The sequence below is a fragment of the Danio rerio genome, chromosome 5, assembly GCF_052040795.2.
Source record: "Danio rerio strain M-AB ecotype USA chromosome 5, GRCz13ab, whole genome shotgun sequence".
Lineage (NCBI taxonomy): Eukaryota > Metazoa > Chordata > Actinopteri > Cypriniformes > Danionidae > Danio > Danio rerio.
In genome coordinates, this window is record NC_141025.1 from 77,233,140 (window position 1) to 77,257,757 (window position 24,618).

The following is a 24,618-nucleotide window of genomic DNA, read 5'->3' on the forward strand; positions in this document are numbered from 1 at the left end:
GTGTGGTCAATAACAAAGGCGTGTGATTTCCTCTGAGTATTTGGCAACCCTCATGCGGGAGAAAGGCAATCCGCCATTTTGAAGCAGACGAATACACCGTGACCACCAAACATTTAGTGCTCTGTAAGATTTTCAGACATAACTATTAATAAATAGTGTTATTAAGAACAAAGTGAGAGAGAGAGAAAGCGAGAGGAGGGCCTTTAAAGTGTGTTAAATCCACGCGGGGCTCAAGATGTCCGTCGACAGGAGAGACGAGAAAGGTAAACGATCACATTTGTGTCCACAGATTCACTAACAAAGGATTTTGTTTGGTTATAAAATAAATAATTAGCCATTACTCGTTAACCAAGCTTTCAAAAAGTCATTCACGTTGTTTTTAAAAATATGTATTGTTAATGTTTTGCATACCGTCGATAAGTAGTTAGCTTAGCATGATGCTAACGCATGTTTTCATAGAGGTTATTTGTTTATATTAATCTATTTACTTGAGAAATGTCATTATTTTGTTTTTATACACGTCAAGTGATACTTCTATTTATTTTATTTGTGTGTATAAGAGATGTATTTCAAGTTTAGATCTTATATAAAGCACATTATGTAACCTCACCAGGATTTGAAGCACAACAACAATGGATGATTTTCTACTAGAGAAGAATCATAGCATTTGCATGTTGTTTACATCGATTCGAAGTTTTATAATAAACAGCACGTGTGTAAAAACACCGTATATCCCGCTGTGTATTGTGTCAGTATCTAAAATGCAATGTTTTGGTGTGCTTCCATCTCCAGACGGGGAACTCAATGTGCTGGAAGACATTTTGACTGATGCTCCTGACCAGGACGACGAGCTCTACAATCCTGAAAGTGAACATGATGTTAACGAGAAAAAAGGTACAGCACTTTAAACCCTTAACCGGGTTTTCTTCACTGCATCAAGTTTTGGTAAACTATCATGTAATTAGGGCTGCACGATTCTGGCTAAAATGAGAATCACGATTTATCTGGCCTAAAATCAAGATCAGGATTCTGTAGATGTTAAATAAAGGTTAACATGAGTAGGCTATTATTAGTTTTATTTCTTATACGACAATAATAATAATATTAGGCCTATGTGTAGGTCCACTGTTGGTTGAAATGCTTAATTTTGTATAGACTTGGAATGGCGGACATGAACAGATTCCCCCAATTAAGTAATCTGCAATTATGCATGTGATATTTGCATATTTGAAAACACTTGCTTGAGATTTACTACTGATTACAGAACCGGCTTTGCTGATCCAATGCACTCACAATTGCCTTTATATATTGCATTTTTTTTACAGAAAAATAAATCTATTTATAATTACCTTGAAACTTATTTAAGCTCATTTATAAGCGCATGTTATATTTTATATATTTTTATACATGTTATATGTATATATTTTTACATTGTCTGATAACACAAAGCTAAAATATTAACAAAATATGCATATTATGAAAAAATCCGGCTCTGTGTAAATCATTGCTCCTGCTGCAGCCATGGTACAGCAGCAGTTTCTTGATTATTAAGTATGAATCTAAATTTAGGCCATATCAGCCTAGAAAATAGCGACTCTTAATTTACTGTCAGTCTTAGTACACAATTTAACTACAGAAGAGTCGAGCTTTACATAAGAAAATTATCTAAACTGTTTTTTTTTTTTTTTTTTGAGTGAGTGAGATGCTAATGGTCTAATCCGATTCAATGATCTATGCTAAGCTAAAAGTGCACCAGCCAGACCCGGCGATCATCTGAATGCATTCAAAACTCATAACAAACAGCTGTTTAACTCTGCGACTTATAACATGAGCTTATTTCCAGATTAGTTGAGTGTCCCTTTAAAGAATTTTTCTGTGTCTAGTAAAAATTCATTTTCTGGAGAAAAGTGTTTCCACATTAACCGGTTGTTTACTTTAACGTCTCAGGGTCAAAAAGGAAGCACGATCGAGGGGATGCTCAGGATGCGAAGCGCCTGCGAGCTTCAGGACACAACACCAGACAACCAATGAAAAGAGCTGCTCCTTCTTCTGGGTCAAACGGTAAAAAGACCAGCAATCCCAGAGGAAGACACGCACCAGAAGATCTATATGATGACAGAAAGAACCATTCTGGAAGAGGAGGTGCGTCTCGGGCTGATCTGTCGAAAGGATATGGTGAAAAAGGCCTGTCCAGCAGCAGAGACTCACAGAGACGGATCAAACCATTGATGCCTGAGCTGACAGAGGTAAGACAATAGATATTGTGCACCCATACATTCTCTACTTGTTTTAGAATTGTTTGAGTTTCTTTTTTCTGTGATGGGAGGCAGCAACAATAGACTTTCATTGAGTTTTTGTTCCTACTGTTGATTGTCAATGGCTTTCACTTTTCAACATTCTTCAAAATATCATCTTTTGTGTTCAATAGAAAAAGTAAGCTAATTAAGATTGTAAACACTTTAGGGTTTAATGGTTTACTCACGATTGAGTTAACAACCAGTGAGTAAATGTTCATTTTTGGGTGAACTACCCCTTTAACTATTCCCATAGGGCAGATATGTCAAACTCAATTCCTGGAGGGCCGCAGCCCTGCACAGTTTAGTTCCAACCCTGCTCCAACACACTTACCTGTAGGTTTCAAACAAGCCTGAAGGACTCAATTAGTTTGATCAGGTGTGTTTAATCAGGGTTGGAACTAAATTGTGCAGAGCTGCGGCCCTCCAGGAATAGAGTTCGACATCCCTGCCATAGGGGAAGAAACTAAATTAACTAACGCCATTTGGTTTTAATGATACATCAGTATGGATTAATGCATGATTCTATTGACAAACGATTCAAATATATTGTATTGGTAACATAAATCATCAATATCTCCATAAATCTTTCATTGGTACCTTTGTTTTGATGTACATCTTCACGCAAGTCTATGCGTTTCAGCCAACGCAAACACTTCTTGTTTGTTCACAGCAATATCTTCTTGTGATACTGATTGTGATGCATTCACAGTGCAATGGTAGCTGTTAGCAAACATGGAAAGTTTGACCCAGATTTACTAAATAGTGCAAATTAGAGTGCAATCCCATTAAAGCACAGACGTGAGTGTGAAGTTGCCAGTGATCTGCTAACTGTGCAAATTAAAGATCATTTTAATGATTTCTAATGAAAACAAGCAGTGCAAATAACAAATACAAATGCAGATGGATTGTGCGATTTCTAATGCCAAATAAAAGATTTATACTTGAGCAAGCTGTTTGGAAATGTTTGGTAGCTCAGAATGGATGCAAACAAAATCCTAATTTGTTAGGGTTGCCAGTACCAGCTTAAATACTCGGGACAGAATTTGTAGTCCAAGAGAAAAAATATAATCGACAAAAGTGCTTGAATAAATTGTTTTAAGATGAACAGATTTGTTTTTTTATGTGGTTGTGTTAAGGTGTAGGGCTGGATACAGAAGTATATTTATAACACATATGTACCAATCAGTTTCGGATGAGGTTTATTGTCAGAATCAGATTTATTATCAGAATCTGATTTTAGCTGATTAAAGTAAAAAGCAAGCCCCCGTTTCTAATCCATTTAGCACAATTTTCTGCTAGAACACAGTACCATGGTGCAAAATATTTAAGTTTTTTGGTCAACCAATGTGTGCTTATTAAAATCATTGTGTAGTTTATTTTTTGCAAAGATGTTCAAAAAGGCAGCAACAACAGCGCTCCAAAAATGGCAATTTATTAAATTAAAAAGGCTGACACAAAGCATGTAACATTTCAAGCACAGACTGTCTGATGAAGAGCCGGTGTGCTTGAAATGTTACACGCTTTGCTTCAGTCATATTAATTAAATAAATTGGCATTTTTGGAGCCTTTTAAATATATTTTTGCAGTTTTTGCTGTTTGGCTGAGCACCCATTTAAAGCGATGTGCATGCATTTTTGCATTTTGTTTATTTTTTGTTCAGTTTATTAACAGTAGTTGTCCAAGAAAAGTAGCTTTACTGCCTTATTAATCAGGGGTCGACACGGTGGAATGAACCACTAACTAATCCAGCATGTTTTACGCATGCAGCGGATGCCCTTCCAACCTCAACCCAGTACTCTGAAACACCTGGATAGTTCACCCATAAATAGAAACTCTTCACTTGCTTAAAACCTGTTTGATTTTCTTTCCTCTGTTCAACACAAGTGTATTGAAACATAAATGCTCACACCCATTGACTTCCACAGAATTTTTTTTGCCTTTTATGGAAGTCAATGGGTTGCAGCAACCAGCATTCTTCAAAATATCATTTTTATGTTAAACAGATAAAATTATTAAAGTTTAACACAAATTAGGGAGAATAAATAAATTTTCAGTTTTGTGTGAACTACCCCTAGACACTTTTAAAAATGTTCAAAGCAATTCATGGTCCTGTGAAATTAAAATACAATGTTGTTAGTTTCAGTCTGTTAGTTTTAAGATATCTATAAGCAAGTGTGCTCCAAAACAGTGTCAAAATATAAAACTGATATAAACACCTAAAGCTTACAGTTTGTCACTTCCGCCTAAAGCAATCACCAATTTTTTTTCACGTCACCTCATACTTCAGTTTCTCATCAAATCTTCTGACCTATCAAATGCTCCCTAGTGTGACATGCCCCACCCCTTCTTCTCATTTGCTTTTCATTTGATGTGCTTTAGCATAACCACTCTCACTGGCAGAGCTACAATAAAAACAAAACGCTATAGGCTGTTTTTTTTAAAAGGGGAGGAGCTAGAGCTGAAGATCTTTACCCGAACCCGATGGGATCCAACGGGACCCGACTGGTTCGGGTTTAATTTCTATCATTTTAGACAGGGTCAGGCTGGGCTTGGCTTGCGCAGTAAATGAACAGTCATGTGATGCATTACGATGAGCGCGAGAAAGTAATCAAATTGTTTGTTACAACATTAAAATCCCTCCCTGCAAAGGTGAAACAAATGATGACGGAGAAGTCAAAAAGACTGAATTTTCACTGCGGTCAGGCTAGCCGTCAGTTCAAAAAGAACGGTTCCTCCACAAAAGCACGTAGCCTAATCTTGGTGAGTAAAGGGTTTTTAAATTTATGAATAAATATTAATTTAATCATAAAATTGTAATGTAGTCAGAATATACAGGCTAATGTTGGCATTATTCTTTTAATGTTCAGCTTCACCGTCGACTTAAGGTCAGATTGTAAAGAGAAGTGGCGAAACAAATCTCGCAGAGCCTTTATCTTAATTTCGTTATTCGTTATTGGCGTGTTGGCCAATTTAAAGGCTAAGTGTGCATCTATTTAGAGTGCTGAGATGTTGCGATGTTACAAAGAATATATATATATTTTTTTGTTTCAACTTCCAAGTGTCCTATAGCCTACGTTTGTTACGAATAAAGGCTGATTTAATTTTTAATGCAGAAGGATGATTGCCGGAAAAAGCGCGTGCTCGTCTAGAACGTGCTGACGTGAGACGTCTGCTTTAGCCAATCAGAACAGTCAGGCGTATTCACATCCGCGCGGTTTATGAGAACAAAAGCCTTTGAATATTTTTCCAGACACATTTAGCCGCTAGATGTTAGTCAGATCACGTTTATATGTTCATCTTAATGCCAACTGTGTAAATAATTATCGATAAGATGCTTATGATAAGCCGTTGTTTGTTCACCTTCAAGCTTTGCGTGTGCCCGTGAAACAGCCCATGAGCGCCAGCACACACATATCATGTACATCTCGACATGCGAAAGTGTTTCTCCATGTGTTTTCATCGAAGTTGTTCACAATACTGATCATCCACAGAGTTTGTGATGTAGTCAAATGTTACAAACACAAGCGCAGCCGTTTAAAGCTCATTTGTGGTGAATGATGTCAGAATTTACCGGTATTTTGGAATGGATGTGTGAATGCTCTTTTTCCGTAAAAATTCCGTAACGTCCTCGCCTGTGTGAACAGCGCTTTTTTCAATATACCGGTAAAGTCGTTCCGGAAATTTTCCAGATATTTACTGGTATCACTGTGTGAAAGGGGCTATTAACACTTCACTGCCAACTAGCGTTAGAAGTGTTAATGCAGACCAACAGAGACAGCGCGCAGAAGTATAAATGCACAGCTACGCGTGTTGCATGCGCTGTTGTTTACGCCAGTCACTTGACGCAGAAGCAAAACCAGGCTTACATTGTTAAAACATAAAAATAACTCCTCCTTGAAAAAAGGCAAAAGAGCTGTGTGCATGTGCACATTTGAATAATGTCGAGCTATAAACGGGTTTGGGCTTTTAAAAAGCTGTCAATCAAAATGTACTTGTTGGGCTTGGACCGAATTCTGTTGGGCTTGGGCCCTATCGGGACTAATTTTTATGGCCCGATTACAGCTCTAGGAGGAGCTACTCTGTCCCACTCTCTCTTCATTAAGTCAAACATCAAATTAAATAAATCGCATTTCAAAGCACTTCACTGGACCTTTAAACATGTACGCTACTAAAGTATGAAGTGTAATGCATGCGCTTATGTTATTTCCAGAAGATGCGGAGAACCAGTGAGGAGAGTGCAGGCAGAGCAAGTCGATCCTCCAGGGAAGAGGAGGCTCATTCAGAAGAATATGCCACCGGCAGCTCCGTGGCTTCGTCAGAAGGAAACTGCTCAGACGTTGAAGAGGAAGGAGCCATGCCGGAGGAAGGAGAAGAGAAGGAAGGAGAGGAGGAAGAGGAGGAAGAAGAAGAGGGAGATGACGACGATGATGAAGAGGAAGAGTATGTGCTGGAGGAGGAGGACGCTCGTGAGGGAAATGAGCAGAATGACTATGACACTCGCAGTGAGGCCAGTGACTCGCGCTCTGAGTCGGTGTCGTTCTCAGATGGAGAGTCTGTGCATTCAGCATCAGGCTCAGATGCGTCAGGTATGAGCTAACAAAGAGTCTGCTTAAAAACCGATTATCGTCCCATTGCACGCTCAAAAGACGCAATATGTGAACAGCCCCTTAAACACTTCTGAATGTCAAAGTGTGGTGTGTTTCTGACTTTTAGGTTCTGAAAAGAAACATGAAAAACTGTCCTCGTCTGTCAGAGATGTGAGGAAGGGTAAGAACTTCACACTCACATCTGAGGCCCTGTTTACACTAATGTGTTTTTGTTTAAAAATGCTGAAGTTTTTATACGGTTACGCCATCCGTCCACACTACGCCAGAGTTTTCGAACGCTGAAAACGGAACGTTTTGGAAACGCTGGATTAGCCGTTTTAATTTTAAAACGCTGCTGCTCCGTCTCAGTGTGGCTGGGGAAAAACGGAGACATCTGAAAACGGAGGCGGGGCTGCTGAAATTTGCTACCTGATTGATTTAACGCTACCGGAAGACAGCAGACCAGCCTTTACTGTAAACAACAACACGGACACAGAAATGGGAGCGTTGTTTCCACTATTGTCTGTTTTAGGCGCCATTGTGCAGTTATTCATTTGTTACGTTTAGTAACAACTCGATCTCGTCGTCTGTCCACAAAACTACCTCTCTTGCTTTCTTTGCCATCGTGTTCATTGTTCAACCGCCGTTTGTTGACTAACAGTTACCAAATGCAGAGCGAGACACATGCTTTCTGTTTATACTAGAACGCGCGTGCCCAGAGTGCGCAAATGGTCACGTGATATGTTTTTGGTGGCGTAGTGTGGACGGAGATATGTTCAGAAACGCTAGTGTGGACGCAGATCGTTTTTGATCTAAAACGCCGTTTTAAAACTAAAACACACTAGTGTAAATGGGGCCTGAATACACTCATATGTATTAACACTCATATGCATTGCTAAATGTTCACACACAGACATATGATGTGTACACATGGTTTCTGCTACATTCATTCTTCCATGGCGGGGCGCCACACCAAAATTCTTACCTGCCACAGCTACATTAGAGCTTCTCATTCAAAACGTTCATTCAGTTGCTTTTTTGGTTAATTTATAGTGGGTTATAATTGCACCAAAACATATTTAAATGTAAGCTAAATTAAAACTTTCTGTGACCATAGTAGTGCTGTGTGTTATTTGTTTAACCCTTTAAGGTTACATGCTGACTGACTGACAGGACTGTGTGAGGCCAGCAAACACGACGCAGCTATCAGTTATGATGAACACAGTTTCCATAATTATACTTTATTTACAGATAAAGGTCTGTGATTCTGCGTAGAATGACTTTATCTTGCTGGAGTTTATAGCCGTTTTACTTTACTTCAGGACACACCAATGCCGCTTTGTAGGTCTATTAGAGACATTCATAAATATTCCTAGCAAATCTAATAAATGACGGAGACATACTCGTTACTTAAATGCACTAAATCCCACTTCAGCAGGGTTTATTTGAGAGCGCACAAGAAGATCTGCTATTTGAGGATGTGCAAAAACAGAGGAAATCAGCACACAAGCAAAGAGATTGACATGCTCATATTACATAAATGCGATCTCGACTTGTAGTATTGCGTTCACAATATTTGTATTGAAATAATGTTAGGTAGCTGGTTGATCTGTGTAATAGGCCTGCCGACACAGCTGGAAAAAATCCTACAGGAACCACTGTACGTAACAATAGAGGAAAAAACTATACAAGAAAAAAAGACCAATACTAACATTTCAATCATTTTCTTTTCGGCTTAGTCCCTTTATTAATCTGGAGTCGCCACAGCGGAATGAACCACCAACTTATCCAGCAAGTTTTTACGCAGAGGATGCCCTTCCAGCCATAACCCATCTCTGGGAAACATCCACACACACATTCACACACGCTTATACACTACGGACAATTTAGCCCACCCAATTCACCTGTACCGCATGTCTTTGGACTGGACTTTTGTGATGACAATTTATTTACTAAAAAAGCTTTTTAGGATATTTTGTTTGAAATGAGGTATTTCTGTCCAATTTATGAACCATTTGAATGTACCGACATGTTTTTTTATAAATTGGAAATTATGATTTAGAAATAAGCAAAATAAATCTGATTAGAGTTTAGAATCTGATCAAATTTTATTCAGTTTTGAAATGCATTGTTTATATAATGTCTTTGTTTTTTAAAGATCGGATCAACAAGCTGAAGCACATCTTGAGAGAGGCCAGGTTTTTTCTCATTAAGAGCAACAATCATGAGAACGTTTCCCTGGCTAAAGCGAAGGTGTGTAGAGTTTGAACAAACTTGCATTTAACGGAAGCTTTACTTTATTAATCTGGCATATTTATCTCTCCGCAGGGCGTGTGGTCCACTCTGCCTGTCAACGAGAAAAAACTCAATGCTGCTTTTCGCGCTGCTCGAAGTGTTGTGCTCATTTTTTCAGTCAGGGAGAGTGGAAAATTTCAAGGTACGTTAAAAAAGAAAAACATGCAACAGTATGTCATTTTCACCACAAGAGGGCGTGTATTCACAACAAACAAAGGCGTAGTTTGATGATTTTATGACTCTTGAGCTCTTTATCGTCATTTGGACTTGATAAAGTACACAAGTCAACTAAATATATAATACTGTTTTAGTAGTTTTGGGATATTTTAATGAAAACATCTTACATATTGTGCCTTTAGCTTAGACTTTGTAACAAATATTCTCACACTCAAGTCCTGGAGGGCCACAGCTCTGCATAGTTTAGCTTCAACCACCTCTTACTCACACCTGCTTAATAGTATCTAGTGGTCTTGAACATCTTTATTAGTTGGATTAGCTGTGTTTGATAAGGGTTGGAGCAAAACTGCAGAGCTGCGGCCCTCCAGGAATCCAGTTTGAGACCTATGCTCTGTAATGACTATGGCATTTTACAATGTATTGATTTTATTAAGATCCACCTGCCAAACTTGAATTCATGTCCACATTTTTAGTTATTATTCTATATATATATATATGCATTGACTTTATCTTTTCACTGAACAAATGTGAATTAATTTCACATGGCTTGATTTATGTTCATGAACTCATTTGTGTTTGTTTCAGGTTTTGCACGGCTGTCCTCAGAGTCTCATCATGGAGGATCTCCCATACACTGGGTTTTGCCTGCAGGCATGAATGCCAAGATGCTTGGAGGAGTCTTTAAAATTGACTGGATTTGCAGGTATAAAATCAAGAGCGCGTTCACGTCTGGCTTTTGTTTGTTGTTTACTGTTATTGATTTATTGAGGTTTGTTTTCATTCTGCTTGAAGGCGGGAATTACCTTTCACCAAAACGGCTCATCTTGCTAACCCATGGAATGAGCACAAGCCTGTGAAGATCGGACGTGACGGACAGGTTAGCTGTTTAAACTCCTTCCATAACCCAGGGGTGTAACTGTCACATTCAGTTGGACAATTAGCGTGATTTAATCATAATTAAATTGCAAAGTTGTGATCGACATGCACATCTTGTCAGAAAAGCACGGTTTTGCGATCAGAAATAAACTGAAGGCCAGAGGGCGTTGAAGATTAAATGCCATGAAGATTAGATTTATGGAGATCAGGGCAGCTCGATTTTGGGAAAAATCATAATCACGATTATTTTGGTCATAATTGTAATCACGATTATTCCAAACGATTATTAGTTGAAGTCAAAATTATTAGTACTCCTGAGAATTTTTTTTAAATAAATATTTCCCAAATGAGGTTTAACAGAGCAAGGAATTTTAACAGCATTTCCTCTAATATTTTTCTTCTGGAGAAAGGCTTATTTGTTTTGTTTTAGCTAGAATAAAAGCAAATTATAATATTATAATCATATTTTGAAACCTCTTTTAAGGTCAATATTATTAGCCCCTTTAGGAAATATATTTTTTATTGTCTGCTGAAGAAACTACTGTTATACAATGACCTGCCTAATTACCCTAATTAAGCTTTTGAATCACACTTTGAATTTGAATGTTTGAATTTAAAAAAATATCTACTAAAATATTATGAGCTGTCATCATAGCAAAGATAAAATTAATCGGTTATTAGAAATGAATGATTAAATCTATTATGTTCAGAAATCTTCTTTCCATTAAACAGATATTCGGGGAAAAGGGTTGGTAATATTCAGGAGGGCTAATAATTCTGACTTCAACTGCATATATTATTTTCCTCCCTGCAAAGGAAAGAGAAATAAATACAATAGAATAAAAATATAAAACAAACTGTTCTTTTAGCATCTTCACCGTAAGAAAAACACTTTAGCAACAAAAGTCTTCAGTCAAGAGCAAAGAGGGATTTTCTCGTTGTTTTATTAATCATGATAAAACAGGCGGCAGCTGTGCTCTGTCACTTTAATGGTTTCACTTTCACGTGTCTTTTCATCCTCCTCAACTCGTTTGTTTATTACAGAATGAGGGTTAATATGAATAATCACTAAACACCGCGTTTTGACACCTATTTGAACATTAAAGCGCTCACATTAATGACTTAAGATGTGTGTGCTCTCTGCTCGTCATAATGTGCGAATGAGACCAAGTGCAGGCCGCATGCTTCTGACTGTCTGCGCGCCGCACACACAAAAGCATGCGGTCTTTCGCGCTTTTAAGAGCAACAGGTGAGGACAACTGGAAAGGGGGCGGTAAATAATGGAATAATCGTTTATCTCGATTAATGGTTTTTCATAATTGTTAGAAGCCATAATCGAAATCGGATTTTCGATTAATTGCACAGCCCTAATGGAGATGCAAACTTTTCAGTGTGTTTGCAGTTTTCACTTTGAGGTCTGCTGCGCTCGTGCATCCAGGTTAATCATGAACAACTCGGTGCGCATGCGCTAGTTGCACTATCGCGGTCTGATTATGTTTCAATCAAGGTTTGTATGCATCAAATACATAACATCTGTGCCAAACATTTAACAATTATACAACCGTATAGCCGAATTAAATGTATGCATTGGCATGTTACAGCCTTAATGAGCATGATATGTTATGTGAAACTGCATGTAGATACATATTGCAATGATTTCGGGTACTTACTTAGCGATGCACGCACACATATATGCACAGTCCTTAAATTGCTCTGCTGATTTGGACTCTGATACCTGTTTTATAACTTTTAAACTATCAACAACATCCACTGAGCTATATTCTAGCGAGAGTTCTTCCCACTGCGTGGTGGATTTTGGCATAGTTGATTTCATGTCAGATGGCGGGGGTGGGTGGAAGAAACCAAGTCGCGGGGGGTATATTTTCTACAGAAATAATTTATCATTTCTTATGTGGCCCGGTACCAATTGTTCCACAGACTGGTACCGGTCCGCGGCCCGGTGGTTGGGGACCACTGGTTTAAATGATCTTAATCACAGGTCTTTCAAACCATCATAACCTTAAGTAATGTTGTATTAATCCCAATATGACATTGAAGATTCTGTGATGTGACTATTGCAGATTCGCACATTGCAATATCGATGCTAAAACGATATATATTGTGCAAGTCATACTGATTGTTCAAACACTAATTTTCTTTTCTTTTTGTCTTCTCTGTGCCATGTGATTGTGTGGGACGTCTGCGAACGGCCGTCTGCAGGAGATTGAACCAGAGTGCGGGACGGAGCTCTGCATGCTCTTCCCCCACGACGAGAGCATTGATTTGTATCAGGTCATTCACAAAATGCGCCACAAGAGGAGGATGCACTCAGAGCCTCGATCTCGGGGCCGACTGCCCCACAGAGAGCCCGTCCCTCGGGACATGGGAAGGTTAGAAATGTTCTTTGGACTGCTAGTGCGCACTTGTGTCCCTGTCACCTGATGCCAAGGGAGCAAGTGTGTGTTTTCGGTTGTTTTTCCACCTTCGCCTTCATCAGAGAGGGTCAGAGAAGAGCACCACGAGCCAAGCCCACCAGAGCAGACCGGGACCGGCTGCGGCGCTTTTTTTTTTGTGGGGGAAAAAAAAAAAAAGTCACTGCGTAAATCATCCGTTGCTAATAATATTCATGGTTAATAATAACGGGAGTTGAAATGGTGTCATTTGATATCTTTATACATATATACATGTTAAATGCTAACAACTTAAGCCTCAGAAATGGTTGTGTAGTCTTTCCATAGATGAGACTGTTTAAATTTGTTCCCAAAGCCTTTTCTTGCAGGAGTGTCCGTGGGGGATAGAGCCAGTCAAATTTGGGACTCTTTTTAAAAGGAGCCTTTATAATTAAACAGAAGACGATGGCACGTCGATTTTGAGGGGCAGAAAGCAGTCGTTGGTTTAAAAAGAGCGTTCAAGAGGAGCGTGTTTTGGGACTTCTTTGCAGAGGAAAAAAAAAATGTGCTTGAGGATGTAGATAGTGATTGAAGTGTGCATTGGGGTGTAGCGTCAAAACGGCATGAAAACAGAGAGGGAAAGACAGGGAGGGAAGGAGGAAAGTAAATAAATTCTTCTGCGGTGCTGCCGGAGGGGTTAGCCGTCCCGTTTGCAGTGCTAATGGACTCAGATCGCAGCAGGGACTGTCCCTATAGAGCACTGCTTTACATGAACTCTGTTGTTGGCCCTCAAAAAAAGGACTCATCCTTGTTTTTTTTTGCATTGCCCCAACTGATGGACTCCAATTGGGATGCATTACAGTGTTTACACGGTCCCTTCCCTTTCCCCACCCTCTATCTTACGAGAAAAGCCCCTTGCTCAATCGCTGGGATGCTCCTGCTGGTGGTAGGTAGGCGGTTTGGACTAAAGCTGGTGTAAAAATGATGCCTCCACCCTTCCCTTCTTCTGTGTTTCTCTGAGCCCTCCATGGACTGAGTACCCCAAGAGAAGGGTTATTTCCAGAGGTCTGGATCTTCTCTTGGTCCGTTTTTGGTTTGCTTTGCAATGGACTGCACCACTCCTTATCACTCCCCCCTTCTTCTGCTTTACCGAGCCCACCCATTTAAAAACAAAAGTGTTAAAAGCATAAGATGGACTTTTATATGAACTTTTACTCTTTAAAGTATTTGCCAACGTTAGCAGTCACAAAACTACAAGAATGCGGTATGTCACACTCTCAACCAGATCTTACTGTTCTCTACTATAGATACTGTTTTGTTTTTCTTCACACATTGGGTTTCTTACCTTTGGTTTACAATGATATTTTCACTAAGGGCACTTGTTTATTTAATAGATTTGTGATTTATTTTAGTGTAGTATTGCAAGACACGTCAGAAGTGTCCACCATGACACAATTGAGGAGTGTTTATTTATTAGGACAGCCAGACAGTTATCCAATTCTGAGCAGGGCTCTATGGTTGTGTGTGTGTGAGAGAGAGAGAGCGCATGCAAACATACTTGATAGTCTATATTAATTATTAAATTGCAGCTTTGACCGATATACAAGTATAGTTTGTAATAATAATGAAATATTACAATGCTTGTTTTAAATTGATCAATCGCAAATGTGAAAAATGTTTTACTCAAACTTTCAAAGACGTTTATAATAGGTTGATTGTATGTTATGTTGTATTTTTTGAGGTCAACAGAGAAATAAGAAATGAGTTCACATTGAAATTAACTTAAAAATTTTATAGGCAATATGTGTGTGTGTTTTTATATATATATATATATATATATATATATATATATATATATATATATATACATATACGTACATATATATACGTACAAACATAGTTGAAGTCAGAATTATTAGCCCCTCTTTGAATTTTTGCCTCTTTTTTTTTTTTTTTTTTTTTAAATATTTCTCAAATGATGTTTAACAGAGCAATGAAATGTTCACAGTATGTCTGATAATATTTTTTTTTCTGGAGAAAGACTTATTTCGGCTAGAATTTACTTTTTAAAACCATTTTTAGGTCAAAATTATTAGCCTCTTTGGGCTAATTAGTTTATCGATAGTCTACAAAACAAACCATCGTTATACAATAACTTGCCTAATGACCCTAACCTGCCTAGTTACCCTAATTAACCCAGTTAAGCCTTTAAATGTCACTAAGCTGTATAGAAGTGTCTTGAAAAATATCTAGTCTAATATTATTTACTGTCATCATGGCAAAGATAAATGAATCAGTTATTAGAGATGAGCTATTAAAACTATTATGTTTAGAAATGTGTTGAACAAATCAGCTCTGTTAATTGGGGAAAAAATAAACAGGGGGGCTAATAATCCAGGGGGGCTTATAATTTTTACTTAAACTGTATATACATATTTAAAGCGTTCAGATGCAAAAACCTCAATGCCATCTGAAATTTTCTCCTAAAATTAGCATTTTTATCAACCTCCTGTGTTTATGTTTGGTTATTTCACTTTCAAGGCAATAAAAAGAACTTGCTTGTCACTATAAAAGTAATATTAGTAAGCCTGAGAAAAATGCTCATTTTAGAAGAAAATACAGAACGGCATTTAGTTTGAGGTTTTTGCATCCAACCTCTCCATATATATATTTAACTAATGAAAATGACTAAAGCACATTATTAAAAGTATAAAAGTTTAATTCATTAAGTACAATGTTAAACAAGTTAAACGATGTCTGTGAAAGTCAAATGGACTTTAAAAACAGCTAGACAGTGAGAAACTTATTCATCATTTTGAAGTGTTTTTTTAACGTTATTCCTAGTACAGTTTGAGTTTTTAGTGCAAAAGTTTTTTAAAATTGCAATATGCTTTTTTTACTAACTATTTTGGTGGTAACATGGTAAGAAAAGCATATTGCCTAAAATTATATTTGACCAATTTCATCAATGTCAACCTTGCCATGAAAAAAAAAAGTTTTTACCAAAATACAGAAACCATTTCTGGGTTTTTAGTGCAAGCAAGTATTTTACAGTAGTTAAGAAATACTCAATGCATCAGTCAATGCTTTCAAACTATTCTATATTTGATTTACCAATGTCACAAGTGGCAATTCCACATCTGTCACATCCATAACGGAGAAATGTCACATCGATAACGACACTTTTTTTTTTTCCCGTATAAATGTGAAAATATTATATAAAATAAATCCTTTTTGTTTTTTAGAGAGCCGACTCTCATCCTTTTGATTAGCATCATTTGTTTTGGGTTGTGCAGTTTAATTCACAGAATATCTACAGAGTGTGCTGTATACTGTAAACCCACAGACTTTTGTCGCGTCCTTAACTCATGTTTAGTTTCCTCATTTAAAGTACAAAACATGTTTACAGATCGATATTTTTCTGATCCCATATCTCTGTGGTCAATTGTTCTGGAAAGTATAAACAAAAGCTTCAATATAATGTTAACATGTATCTTCTAAACATTTATGTTTTCAGTTTTTACTGCAAATGTCGCATCCATAATGCTGGAATTGCTCATGCAATTATTTTAAGGGTTTACAAGCTTTTACAGAAGCTGAAAAATGGCATTGAACACAAACAAGCGTGACATGGTTTGGAGGCACATTTTTGGTGATCTTGGAAATCTAATCAGGCCCTGGCGTATATAACACATTATATAAAGTGCATTCTTGCAGATTAGCAATGTTTTGTCATTTCTCTGTTGACTGTTGAAGCAAAAGCAGCCAAATGGTCAGGTTACCGGCTTATAGGGGTCGCCTTTCTCCTGCGCTGGTGTGCGGGTCAGTTTTCACATTTGAATGAATGAAAATGTTGAACTGTAGAGCTCTGCTCAGGATTGAACACTGAGGGAAAACAACAACAAATAAAGCCTATTCTGGCTTCAGCTTAAGATAAGCTCTTGGAACAGTATTTGTGGCATTGTGTTGATTTTTGTATTTCTCATAACACTTTAGGACACAATTCATGATATTTACAAACATTAACTAACTGTACTAGCTTAATAAACCACTAATTAGCTGTGTGCCGGGGATCTGCAGGGTCTTAAAATCTCTTAATGTCTTAAATTTCAAAAACCAAAGTCTTAAATCCACTGAAATATTGTGTTTTAGGTCTTAAATAATTTTAAATGGGTCTTAATTTTGTTTCTATTTGCATTCAAAGCTATACCCAATTGTGCCAACACCCATCCAATCATCAAAAATATACTTCAATAAAAGTTTTAGGAAAGGTTTATTCATTAACTATTTACTCATTAATATGGTTTAATTATACTCCTTACATTACATTAAGGTATTTTAAAGGTTTTAACTTGAAATTTCATTCATTATGGTCTTAAAAGTGTCTTAAAGTCTTAATTTCGACTTGATGAAACCTGTAGAAACCCTGGTGTATTAGTTAGTAAGGCAGTAGTTGGGTTTAGGTTTTGTGTTGTATTCGGGATGTAGAATAAGATCATTCTTCATAACTACTAATGAACATTTTAATAATAGGAAGGTAAAAAGCCGGATTTAATAGCATCAATTGTGACTAATTTGTTCATGCCTATCTGCTTTAAAATGTCTGCTCTGCATGCTTTATGATGTCAAGGTAAAATCTTTATAGTTGTAAGTCCCTTAAACATCAATTCAGTACGCCAAGTCTCGTTCTTGTATGCATTTACACTCTCTAAACAGCATTTCAACATCGTTTATTTCCATTTATGTTTTTAAACCAGATCATTTACACGACTCCAATCCAATCGTGACCCAGCCCTAATCAGCATTATGCCACAAATGCTATCACTAGATTACTTCACATGCTGGACAGTAGCATCTAATGCAAAAGCACTAGGGTAGATTTGTGTCAATGTACATACAGCACTTGCATAGAAACGTTTCACTTCATGTGTCATGCAAGTCAGGTATTTACGTAATCACTGGGCAATGTTATTAATTAAACTCAAAGTATGTCATGCAAACTGAAATATGTCAAATTATGAGGTGAGAACGAAATCTGCTAAAGTATGTAATCCTGTATACACACTAATGATTGATGAGTGCTACTGTTTGCATGGTTCATGTCTGCTTTATTCTGCTCTTTTTGCCGTCTTTCACATTAATGTACCTGATTTACGTAGGCGTCGACCGGAGGAATATGACATGCACAACCGGAAGCGGCCCAGGATTGATTACACCCCAGAATTCCCACAGAGACCAGGTCAATATACGCAATCGTCTGCTTTCTGAATGAAGGACACCTAAAGATTAATTGGGATTAATTACTTGTGTTTTAACTCTTTATCGGGTGAAGAACCGTGTATGGTAACTTCAGTGATGTTGATTTATAATAGTCTTAGCATAACTCTCTAATGAGTATTTCAGTGAGTGCTCTGTGAAGGGTTAAAGATGGTATATTTGGTTGTTTATAAGTGTTAGCATTAATGTTTTTTGAGTTGTTTTGGAGGTATTGTGTTATGCTTTTTGTCACTGGTAAAATCTCATATTTACTGTGTGTTCAGGTTTTATGCAAGATCCCCGAAATCCACCTGTGGACAGGTTGGTTGTCTTTTACTTAAAAATGGGGCTTGTGTCATAACTTTATTACGTACATTATTACTTTATTAAGTTATATTAACATTGTCTCTCTACAGGCGCTTTTCTGGTGTTAGAAGAGACGTGTTTCTTAATGGAGTAAGTTTTATTATTATTTTTGGATTTGAAATGCCATTTGTTGGTCATTTTATTGAATATTTTTAATATATTAATTTTTTTTTTTTTTACTGTACCAGCAGAAAAAGGAATAGGATATAACTGTTTTTATTATTTAGCCGATGCAGCTATGTAGTCTAGTCAATAAGTCACTAAAACAAACAACAACAGATGGGAATAGACTCTTACCGTTTTGTTGATCGGAGTTAAAATTGTTTTTATTTTTACTTTATGCCAGAAATCATTAGTGTTATCATGTATTTCCCTCCATAAATGTCTTTGTCTTTTTATTTATTTATTTTATTGATTGATTTAAAAAAATAATATTGTCTCTTTAATTTTTTTTACTTTATTTTATACTTTCATTGTATTGTATTATCATTATTTATTTATTTTAATTATATTTTCTTCTTTATTTATTTTTTTATTAATTTTTTATTCGTTTTATCTTGTTGTTTTTATTATTATTTATTTAAAAATATTTTTGGTTTATTTTTTAATTGTTTTTTATTTTTACATTTTTAATTTTACTTTATTTTTATTAATTAGATTTTATTAATTTTTTTAATTATTTTTTTAATTATTAATTTTTTTTATTCATTTTAATTTTTTTGTAATTTTTATTTGTATTTAATGTTATTATTATTATTATTATTATCTTAAGTAAGACAACTTAAAAGGTGATTTTCCTCAATATTTTGTGTTTTTAACCCTCAGATTCCAGATTGTTCTACATTTTGAGCTATTCTAATTGGTCATAGATGATGGAAAGCTAATTTATTGTGTTTTTTTGGTGCTGTATAATCTCAGTTTATGAAAATTGACCTTTATGACTGGTTTGGTGATTTTGTTCAGGAAATCAAGCAATTATTACAAACTGGAAAACAAAACCAAATATAGAGATCCTGGCCAGGATGTGTGTGGCGTGCATCAAACAAGCCATGTAATGACGTTAATATTCATACTTGACATTTTGTTTTCTAATTAGTCCTACAACGACTATATGAGAGATGCCAAAACCAGAGTATTAAGTATGTTCCATGAAGACATTTTGTAAATTTTCCTCTATGTATGTCTATATTTATTTATTTAATTTTTATTTATTTTTATATATATATATTTTTCATAATATGGACAACGTTAAAGATGATTTTCTCAATATTTTTCTGAATATTAATCTATCCTAACAAATCATACATCACTGGAAAGCTTATTAATTATTCAGTTTTCAGATGCTGTGTTAATCTCAGTTTATGAAAATGGACCTTCATGACTGATTTGGTGGCTTTGTAAAAAGTTGCATGTATCAAACAAACCATGTAATGAAGTTAATATCATTCTTGACGTTTTGTTTTCTTATTTTTAGTCCTACAACGACTATATGAGAGAATTCCATCACAACATTGGGCCTCCACCACCATGGCAAGGAATGGTAAGATTGAATTATATTGAATAAAACTAAATTTGATGTGTATTTTGGTTCAGTTTTGATTATGATTTGGGTTTACGTTGTACAAATAAAAAAGAAATCCCTCTTGCAACACTTAAATACCATTTAAAAATACCATACATGAGTTATTTTCAAGCCTGTGTATTGTCATTTCAGTCTTTTGTTATTAATAAATAATAATGATTGATCAATTTTGGCCTTTTCACTTCAGTCTCCATCAAGCTGACTGTAAAAATATTGGTTGTGGTTTATACAATATCTTGCAGCTCTTATAGTAACACTCTAATATGTTTGATGTGAAGGCCCCGTACCCTGGTATGGAGCATCCTCCTCAGCACCCGTATTACCAGCACCACCCTCCTCCACCCCAGGCTCACCCGCCTTACTCTGGACACCACCCCATGCCCCATGATGCCCGCTTCAGGGAAAAGAGGGTCGTCCGCTCTTTCGCCTCCAGTTTGGTAATGATTTGCCTCTTAAAACACACTCAGATACTGCCTGCAAGGCATCAGATACGACTGATATTATTGCATGTTTGCTGATGAAGCTGCAAACTGTGTAGCTGCCTCTGATATGCTTGATGATGCTTTAAATTTACTGTAGCATTATCTTGCTGTTCATTTAAATTAATGTGTTTTATTTATAAATACACAAGTCAAAAGTAATGACCTCAATAAAAAGTGTATAACTACATCTATTATGAATTGTTGTACCTTCTGACTGCTACATATTATAGTTTTTATATTAAAGTAATGTATATATTACAGTTAAAATATTAATATTATTATGAATTATATATTTTATATGTTTAGTAATTATGAATTTATATAATTATAAATAAGAGCTCACTTTGTACTTAATACGTGGCGATTTAGTATGTTTTAAAAAAATGGAGTCCAATATGTCAGCATTGTCAATTTTTTAAATGTTAGTGAATTATTAATTAATTATCATGTGAATTTAAAGGAAATTAAAATGTCATTTGTTCACTCACTCTTTAAATTTTGCAAACCTTTAAGTTCCCTTTTTGTGATGTGCACAAAATAAGTAGTTTCTTTTTAAATGTTGAAACCGGTAACCATTCACTTCCATTGTATTGTTTTTTTTCTACCATGCAAGTCAATGGTTACCGGTTTTCAGCTTATGAATTATCTTCTTTAGTGTTCAACATAGTAACGGTTTTACACTCGAGGAAGATTAAATTGTGTGTAAATATAATTTTTGGGGAGAACTATCCCTTCAAATCAGTGTTTCTCAACCATGTTGCTGGATGAGCACCAGCTCTGCACATTTTCCTTGTCTCCTTAACCGGATTCAGATCATTATTAAATTCATCTATATTTTTATAGCGCTTCTACAATGTAGAAATTAAGAGATTGTGTCAAAGCAGCCTAACATATTAGTTCTAGTAAATTGAAACGGTGTCAGTCCAGTTTTCAGAGTTTAGTTCAGTTCAGTGTTAATTTTCACTGCTGAAAGTTCAAACACTGAAGAGCAAATCCATCCATGCGCAGCTCAGAGCAGAGACTGAAAGACCTGTAATGGGTGTGACTGACGACCGAGACATCCAAAACATGCAGTGCTGATGGTCCTCCAGGATCGTGGTTGAGAAACACTGCTTTAAATGATAAAGTAAAATGGAGAGCAACAGCAGAATTTGTTTGTAAATGAATAATATGGATAAATGAATAAATTACACTCACCGGCCATTTTATTAGGTACACCTTACTAGACTTACTAGAAATATTCCTCAGAGATTTTGCTCCATATTGACATGATAGCATCACACAGTTGCTGCAGATTTGTCGGCTGCACATCCATGATGTGAATCTCCCATTCCACCACATCCCAAAGGTGCTCTATTGGATTGAGATCTGGCGACTGTGCAGGCCATTAGTACAGTGAACTCATTGTCATGTTCAAGAAGCCAGTCTGAGATGATTCACGCTTTGACATGGCGGGTTATCCTGCCGGAAGTAGCCGTCAGAAGATGGAGATACTGTGCTTATAAAGGGATGGAAGGATGGATGTAGGCTTGACCACGTCTACATGCCTAAATGCATTGAGTTGCTGCCATGTGATTGGCTGGTTAGAAATGTGTGTTAACAGAGTTCGACAGGTGTATCTAATAAAGTGGCCGGTGAATGTCTTTCACTCATTTAGGTGCTACTGAATGTTGTGTTTGGTGATGTTCATCATGCTCATTCTTTTGCATTTATTTTTTTCTAGCATGATTACGACATGCGTGTGGATGATTTTCTAAGGCGAACGCAGGCAGTGGTGAGCGGACGCAGAAGCAGACCGCGGGAGAGAGACCGTCAGAGAGAGCGTGACCGACCCAGAGACGGACGGAGAGACCGAGAGCGAGAACGTGGACGGGAGCGGGACCGCGAGAGAGAGAGAATTCGAGACCGCGAGAGAGAAAAGGAGAGAGGCCGATACCGGAGATAGGGGGGAAACACTTCACTTTTATTCCCTTTTTTATTAATCACTTTGTAGATAGTGTTTATTTCATTTATCTGTTTTTTTATATATATATAAATAGTTAAAGGGATAGTTCACCCATAAAAACTCTGTTTACTTGTTTCAAACCTCAAACTTTCTTCTGTGGAAGATATTTTGAAGAATGCTGGAAACCGGTAACCATTGACTTCTATTGTAGGAAAAGCACATACCATGGAAGTCAATAGTTACTGATTTTCAGCTTAAATGTCTTTTTTTGTGTTTAACAGATGTCAAAGTGCAAATAAATGCTTCTACTTAGACTTTTAGTCGTTTCTAATCCAAATATCTACAAAATAAATGAATAAACATTTTCTAAACAAGCTAAAAATTGTCGTTTTATGAAATAATAAGTGAGTTTTTTCTTAAAACAGGCTAAATAATTAATAATTAACGTGCAATGACGTAAGCAAAATAATCTGATCTCCAAATGAAGAACAATACATCTTTCTCTATTGGCTGATTATTTAGCTTGTTTTAAGGTAAAACTCACTTATATTTGACACTATTTCTTAAATCAAGACACTATTTTTTGCTCGTCTTGAAAATGCTTCTTGATTTTAAGAATGTTTAGATCTTTAGTGTAGTTTAGAGTGTATGTAAATATATATAGAATGCTGGAAATCGGTAACCATTGACTTCCACTGTAGGAAAAACTAATACTGTGGAAGTCAATGGTTACTGGTTTTCAGCTTGTTGAATATAATTATTTGTGTGTTTAACAGATGTAAAGCTTCAAATAAATACTCTTCTACGATTTTTAGTCGTTTCTAATCCAAATATCTACAAATTTAATCAAGAAGCATTTCTAGACAAACTAAAAACTGCCGTTTTAAGAAATATTACGCAAGTTTTTCCTTAAAACAGAATAATCTGATCTCCAAATGAAGAATAAGATCATTTCTCTTCCCTCCATTGGCTGATGATTTAGCTTGTATTATTTATTTATTTTTTTTTTTGGAAAAACTGGCTTAAATTTAGCATATTTCTTAAAACAAGACACTATTTTCTGTTCGTCTAGAATATGTCTTGATTTAAGAATATTTAGATCTTTCGCCTTGTTTGTAGTCTAAATATGTATAGTAGAAGTAGAAGAATTCTGGAAACCAGTAACCATTCACTTCCATTGCAGGAAAAGCAAATACCATGGAAGTCAATGGTTACTGGTTTTTAGCTCATAAAATATCATTTTTTTGTGTGTTTAACAGGAGTAAAGGTGCAAATGAAAGCTTTTCTTAGATTTTTTTTTTTTTTAAATATCTACAAATAAATCAAGAAGCATTTTCTAGACAAGCTAAAAACTCGTTTTAAGAAATAATAAGTGAGGTTTTCCTTAAAACAGGCTAAATAATCTAATAATGAGGTGAGCAGAATAATCTGATCTCCAAATGAAGAATAAGATCATTTCTCTTCCCCGATTGGCTGATTATTTAGCTTGTTTTAATGAAAACTCATTTAAATTTGGCATATTATTTCTTAAAACAAGCCGTAGTTTTACTTGTCTAAATGCTTCTTGATTTTAAGAATGTTTAAATATTTGGACTAGAAACGAGGCAAAAGATAAAGCATTTACTGCAGTGTAACCACTTGAGGGAAAGTAAATAGGTGTTGATTTTTGCGTGAACTAACCCCTTTAATGTTTATGAGGAAGCTGAACTGAACATTTCTGGGCATTTTTTATGTTTATCCTCGATCCCGTGCCGTTGTTAGCATCATGCATGCAGTGCGTTCAACTTTAATGACTGTGAAAACCAAAAATCCTTTTTACCATCTTATTAGTTCCTCTTTTAAGCATTGGTTCCGTGTAGTTCAGTATTGAGAGCTGCTTTGTCCTGTTATTTTCTCTCTCTCGTGAACGGACTGTTCCTCACGTGGCTGTTGCAGATTTTCGGTGTCCGCTAACTCTGCTGCCGTCTTTGTGATTTCTGTTGTACATTTAGGTGAGGTCATAGCTGCCGGTGTTTTAGGCACTGCTAAATATGACTCTTGTATCAAGTATGTTTCTTTAGCTTTGTCTGAAGCTGGGCTTGTTTTTGGGGGTGGGGATATATGGAGTAAGATGTTCCCACACCTCCTGCTTCTTCTGTCCCGTGAAAGGATTAAATGTCATGAAGGTTACTTTGGCCGTTTGTTGTCGAGTATCTGTCGGATACTGTGTGGATACGTTTTGTACAAAACAGAAAAATAAACGAAAGTCACTTGCTCGTGTTTTGTTTTCGTGACGAGAGCTTTTACAGCCCAAAACAAGCATTGTGTTTAAACATAGCAGCTTTCTGCAGTATATTTAAATGGTCACACTTTACAATAAGGTTGAT

The 24,618-nt window shown here is 36.3% G+C and overlaps 2 protein-coding genes across 7 annotated transcripts in view; one reads left to right on the forward strand and one right to left on the reverse strand.

Annotated features, from left to right (window-relative positions):
* kiss1rb (KISS1 receptor b) overlaps positions 1 to 24,618 on the reverse strand; it is a 360,900-nt gene that overhangs the window by 318,572 nt on the left and 17,710 nt on the right. The window lies entirely within an intron of this gene.
* On the forward strand, positions 73 to 24,507 carry ythdc1 (YTH N6-methyladenosine RNA binding protein C1). 6 transcript variants are annotated; one of them, XR_015490165.1, is made up of 17 exons: positions 73 to 263; positions 793 to 894; positions 1,948 to 2,246; positions 6,508 to 6,883; positions 7,011 to 7,064; positions 9,042 to 9,136; positions 9,212 to 9,320; positions 9,941 to 10,058; positions 10,148 to 10,232; positions 12,452 to 12,621; positions 17,781 to 17,860; positions 18,162 to 18,198; positions 18,294 to 18,333; positions 19,718 to 19,783; positions 20,104 to 20,262; positions 22,031 to 23,391; positions 23,457 to 24,507. XR_015490165.1 is itself a non-coding variant. In XM_087251826.1 (16 exons), exons 1-16 carry the CDS (start codon positions 236 to 238, stop codon positions 22,250 to 22,252), a joined length of 2,037 nt encoding a protein of 678 aa, XP_087107952.1. In that variant the 5' UTR covers positions 73 to 235; the 3' UTR covers positions 22,253 to 24,507.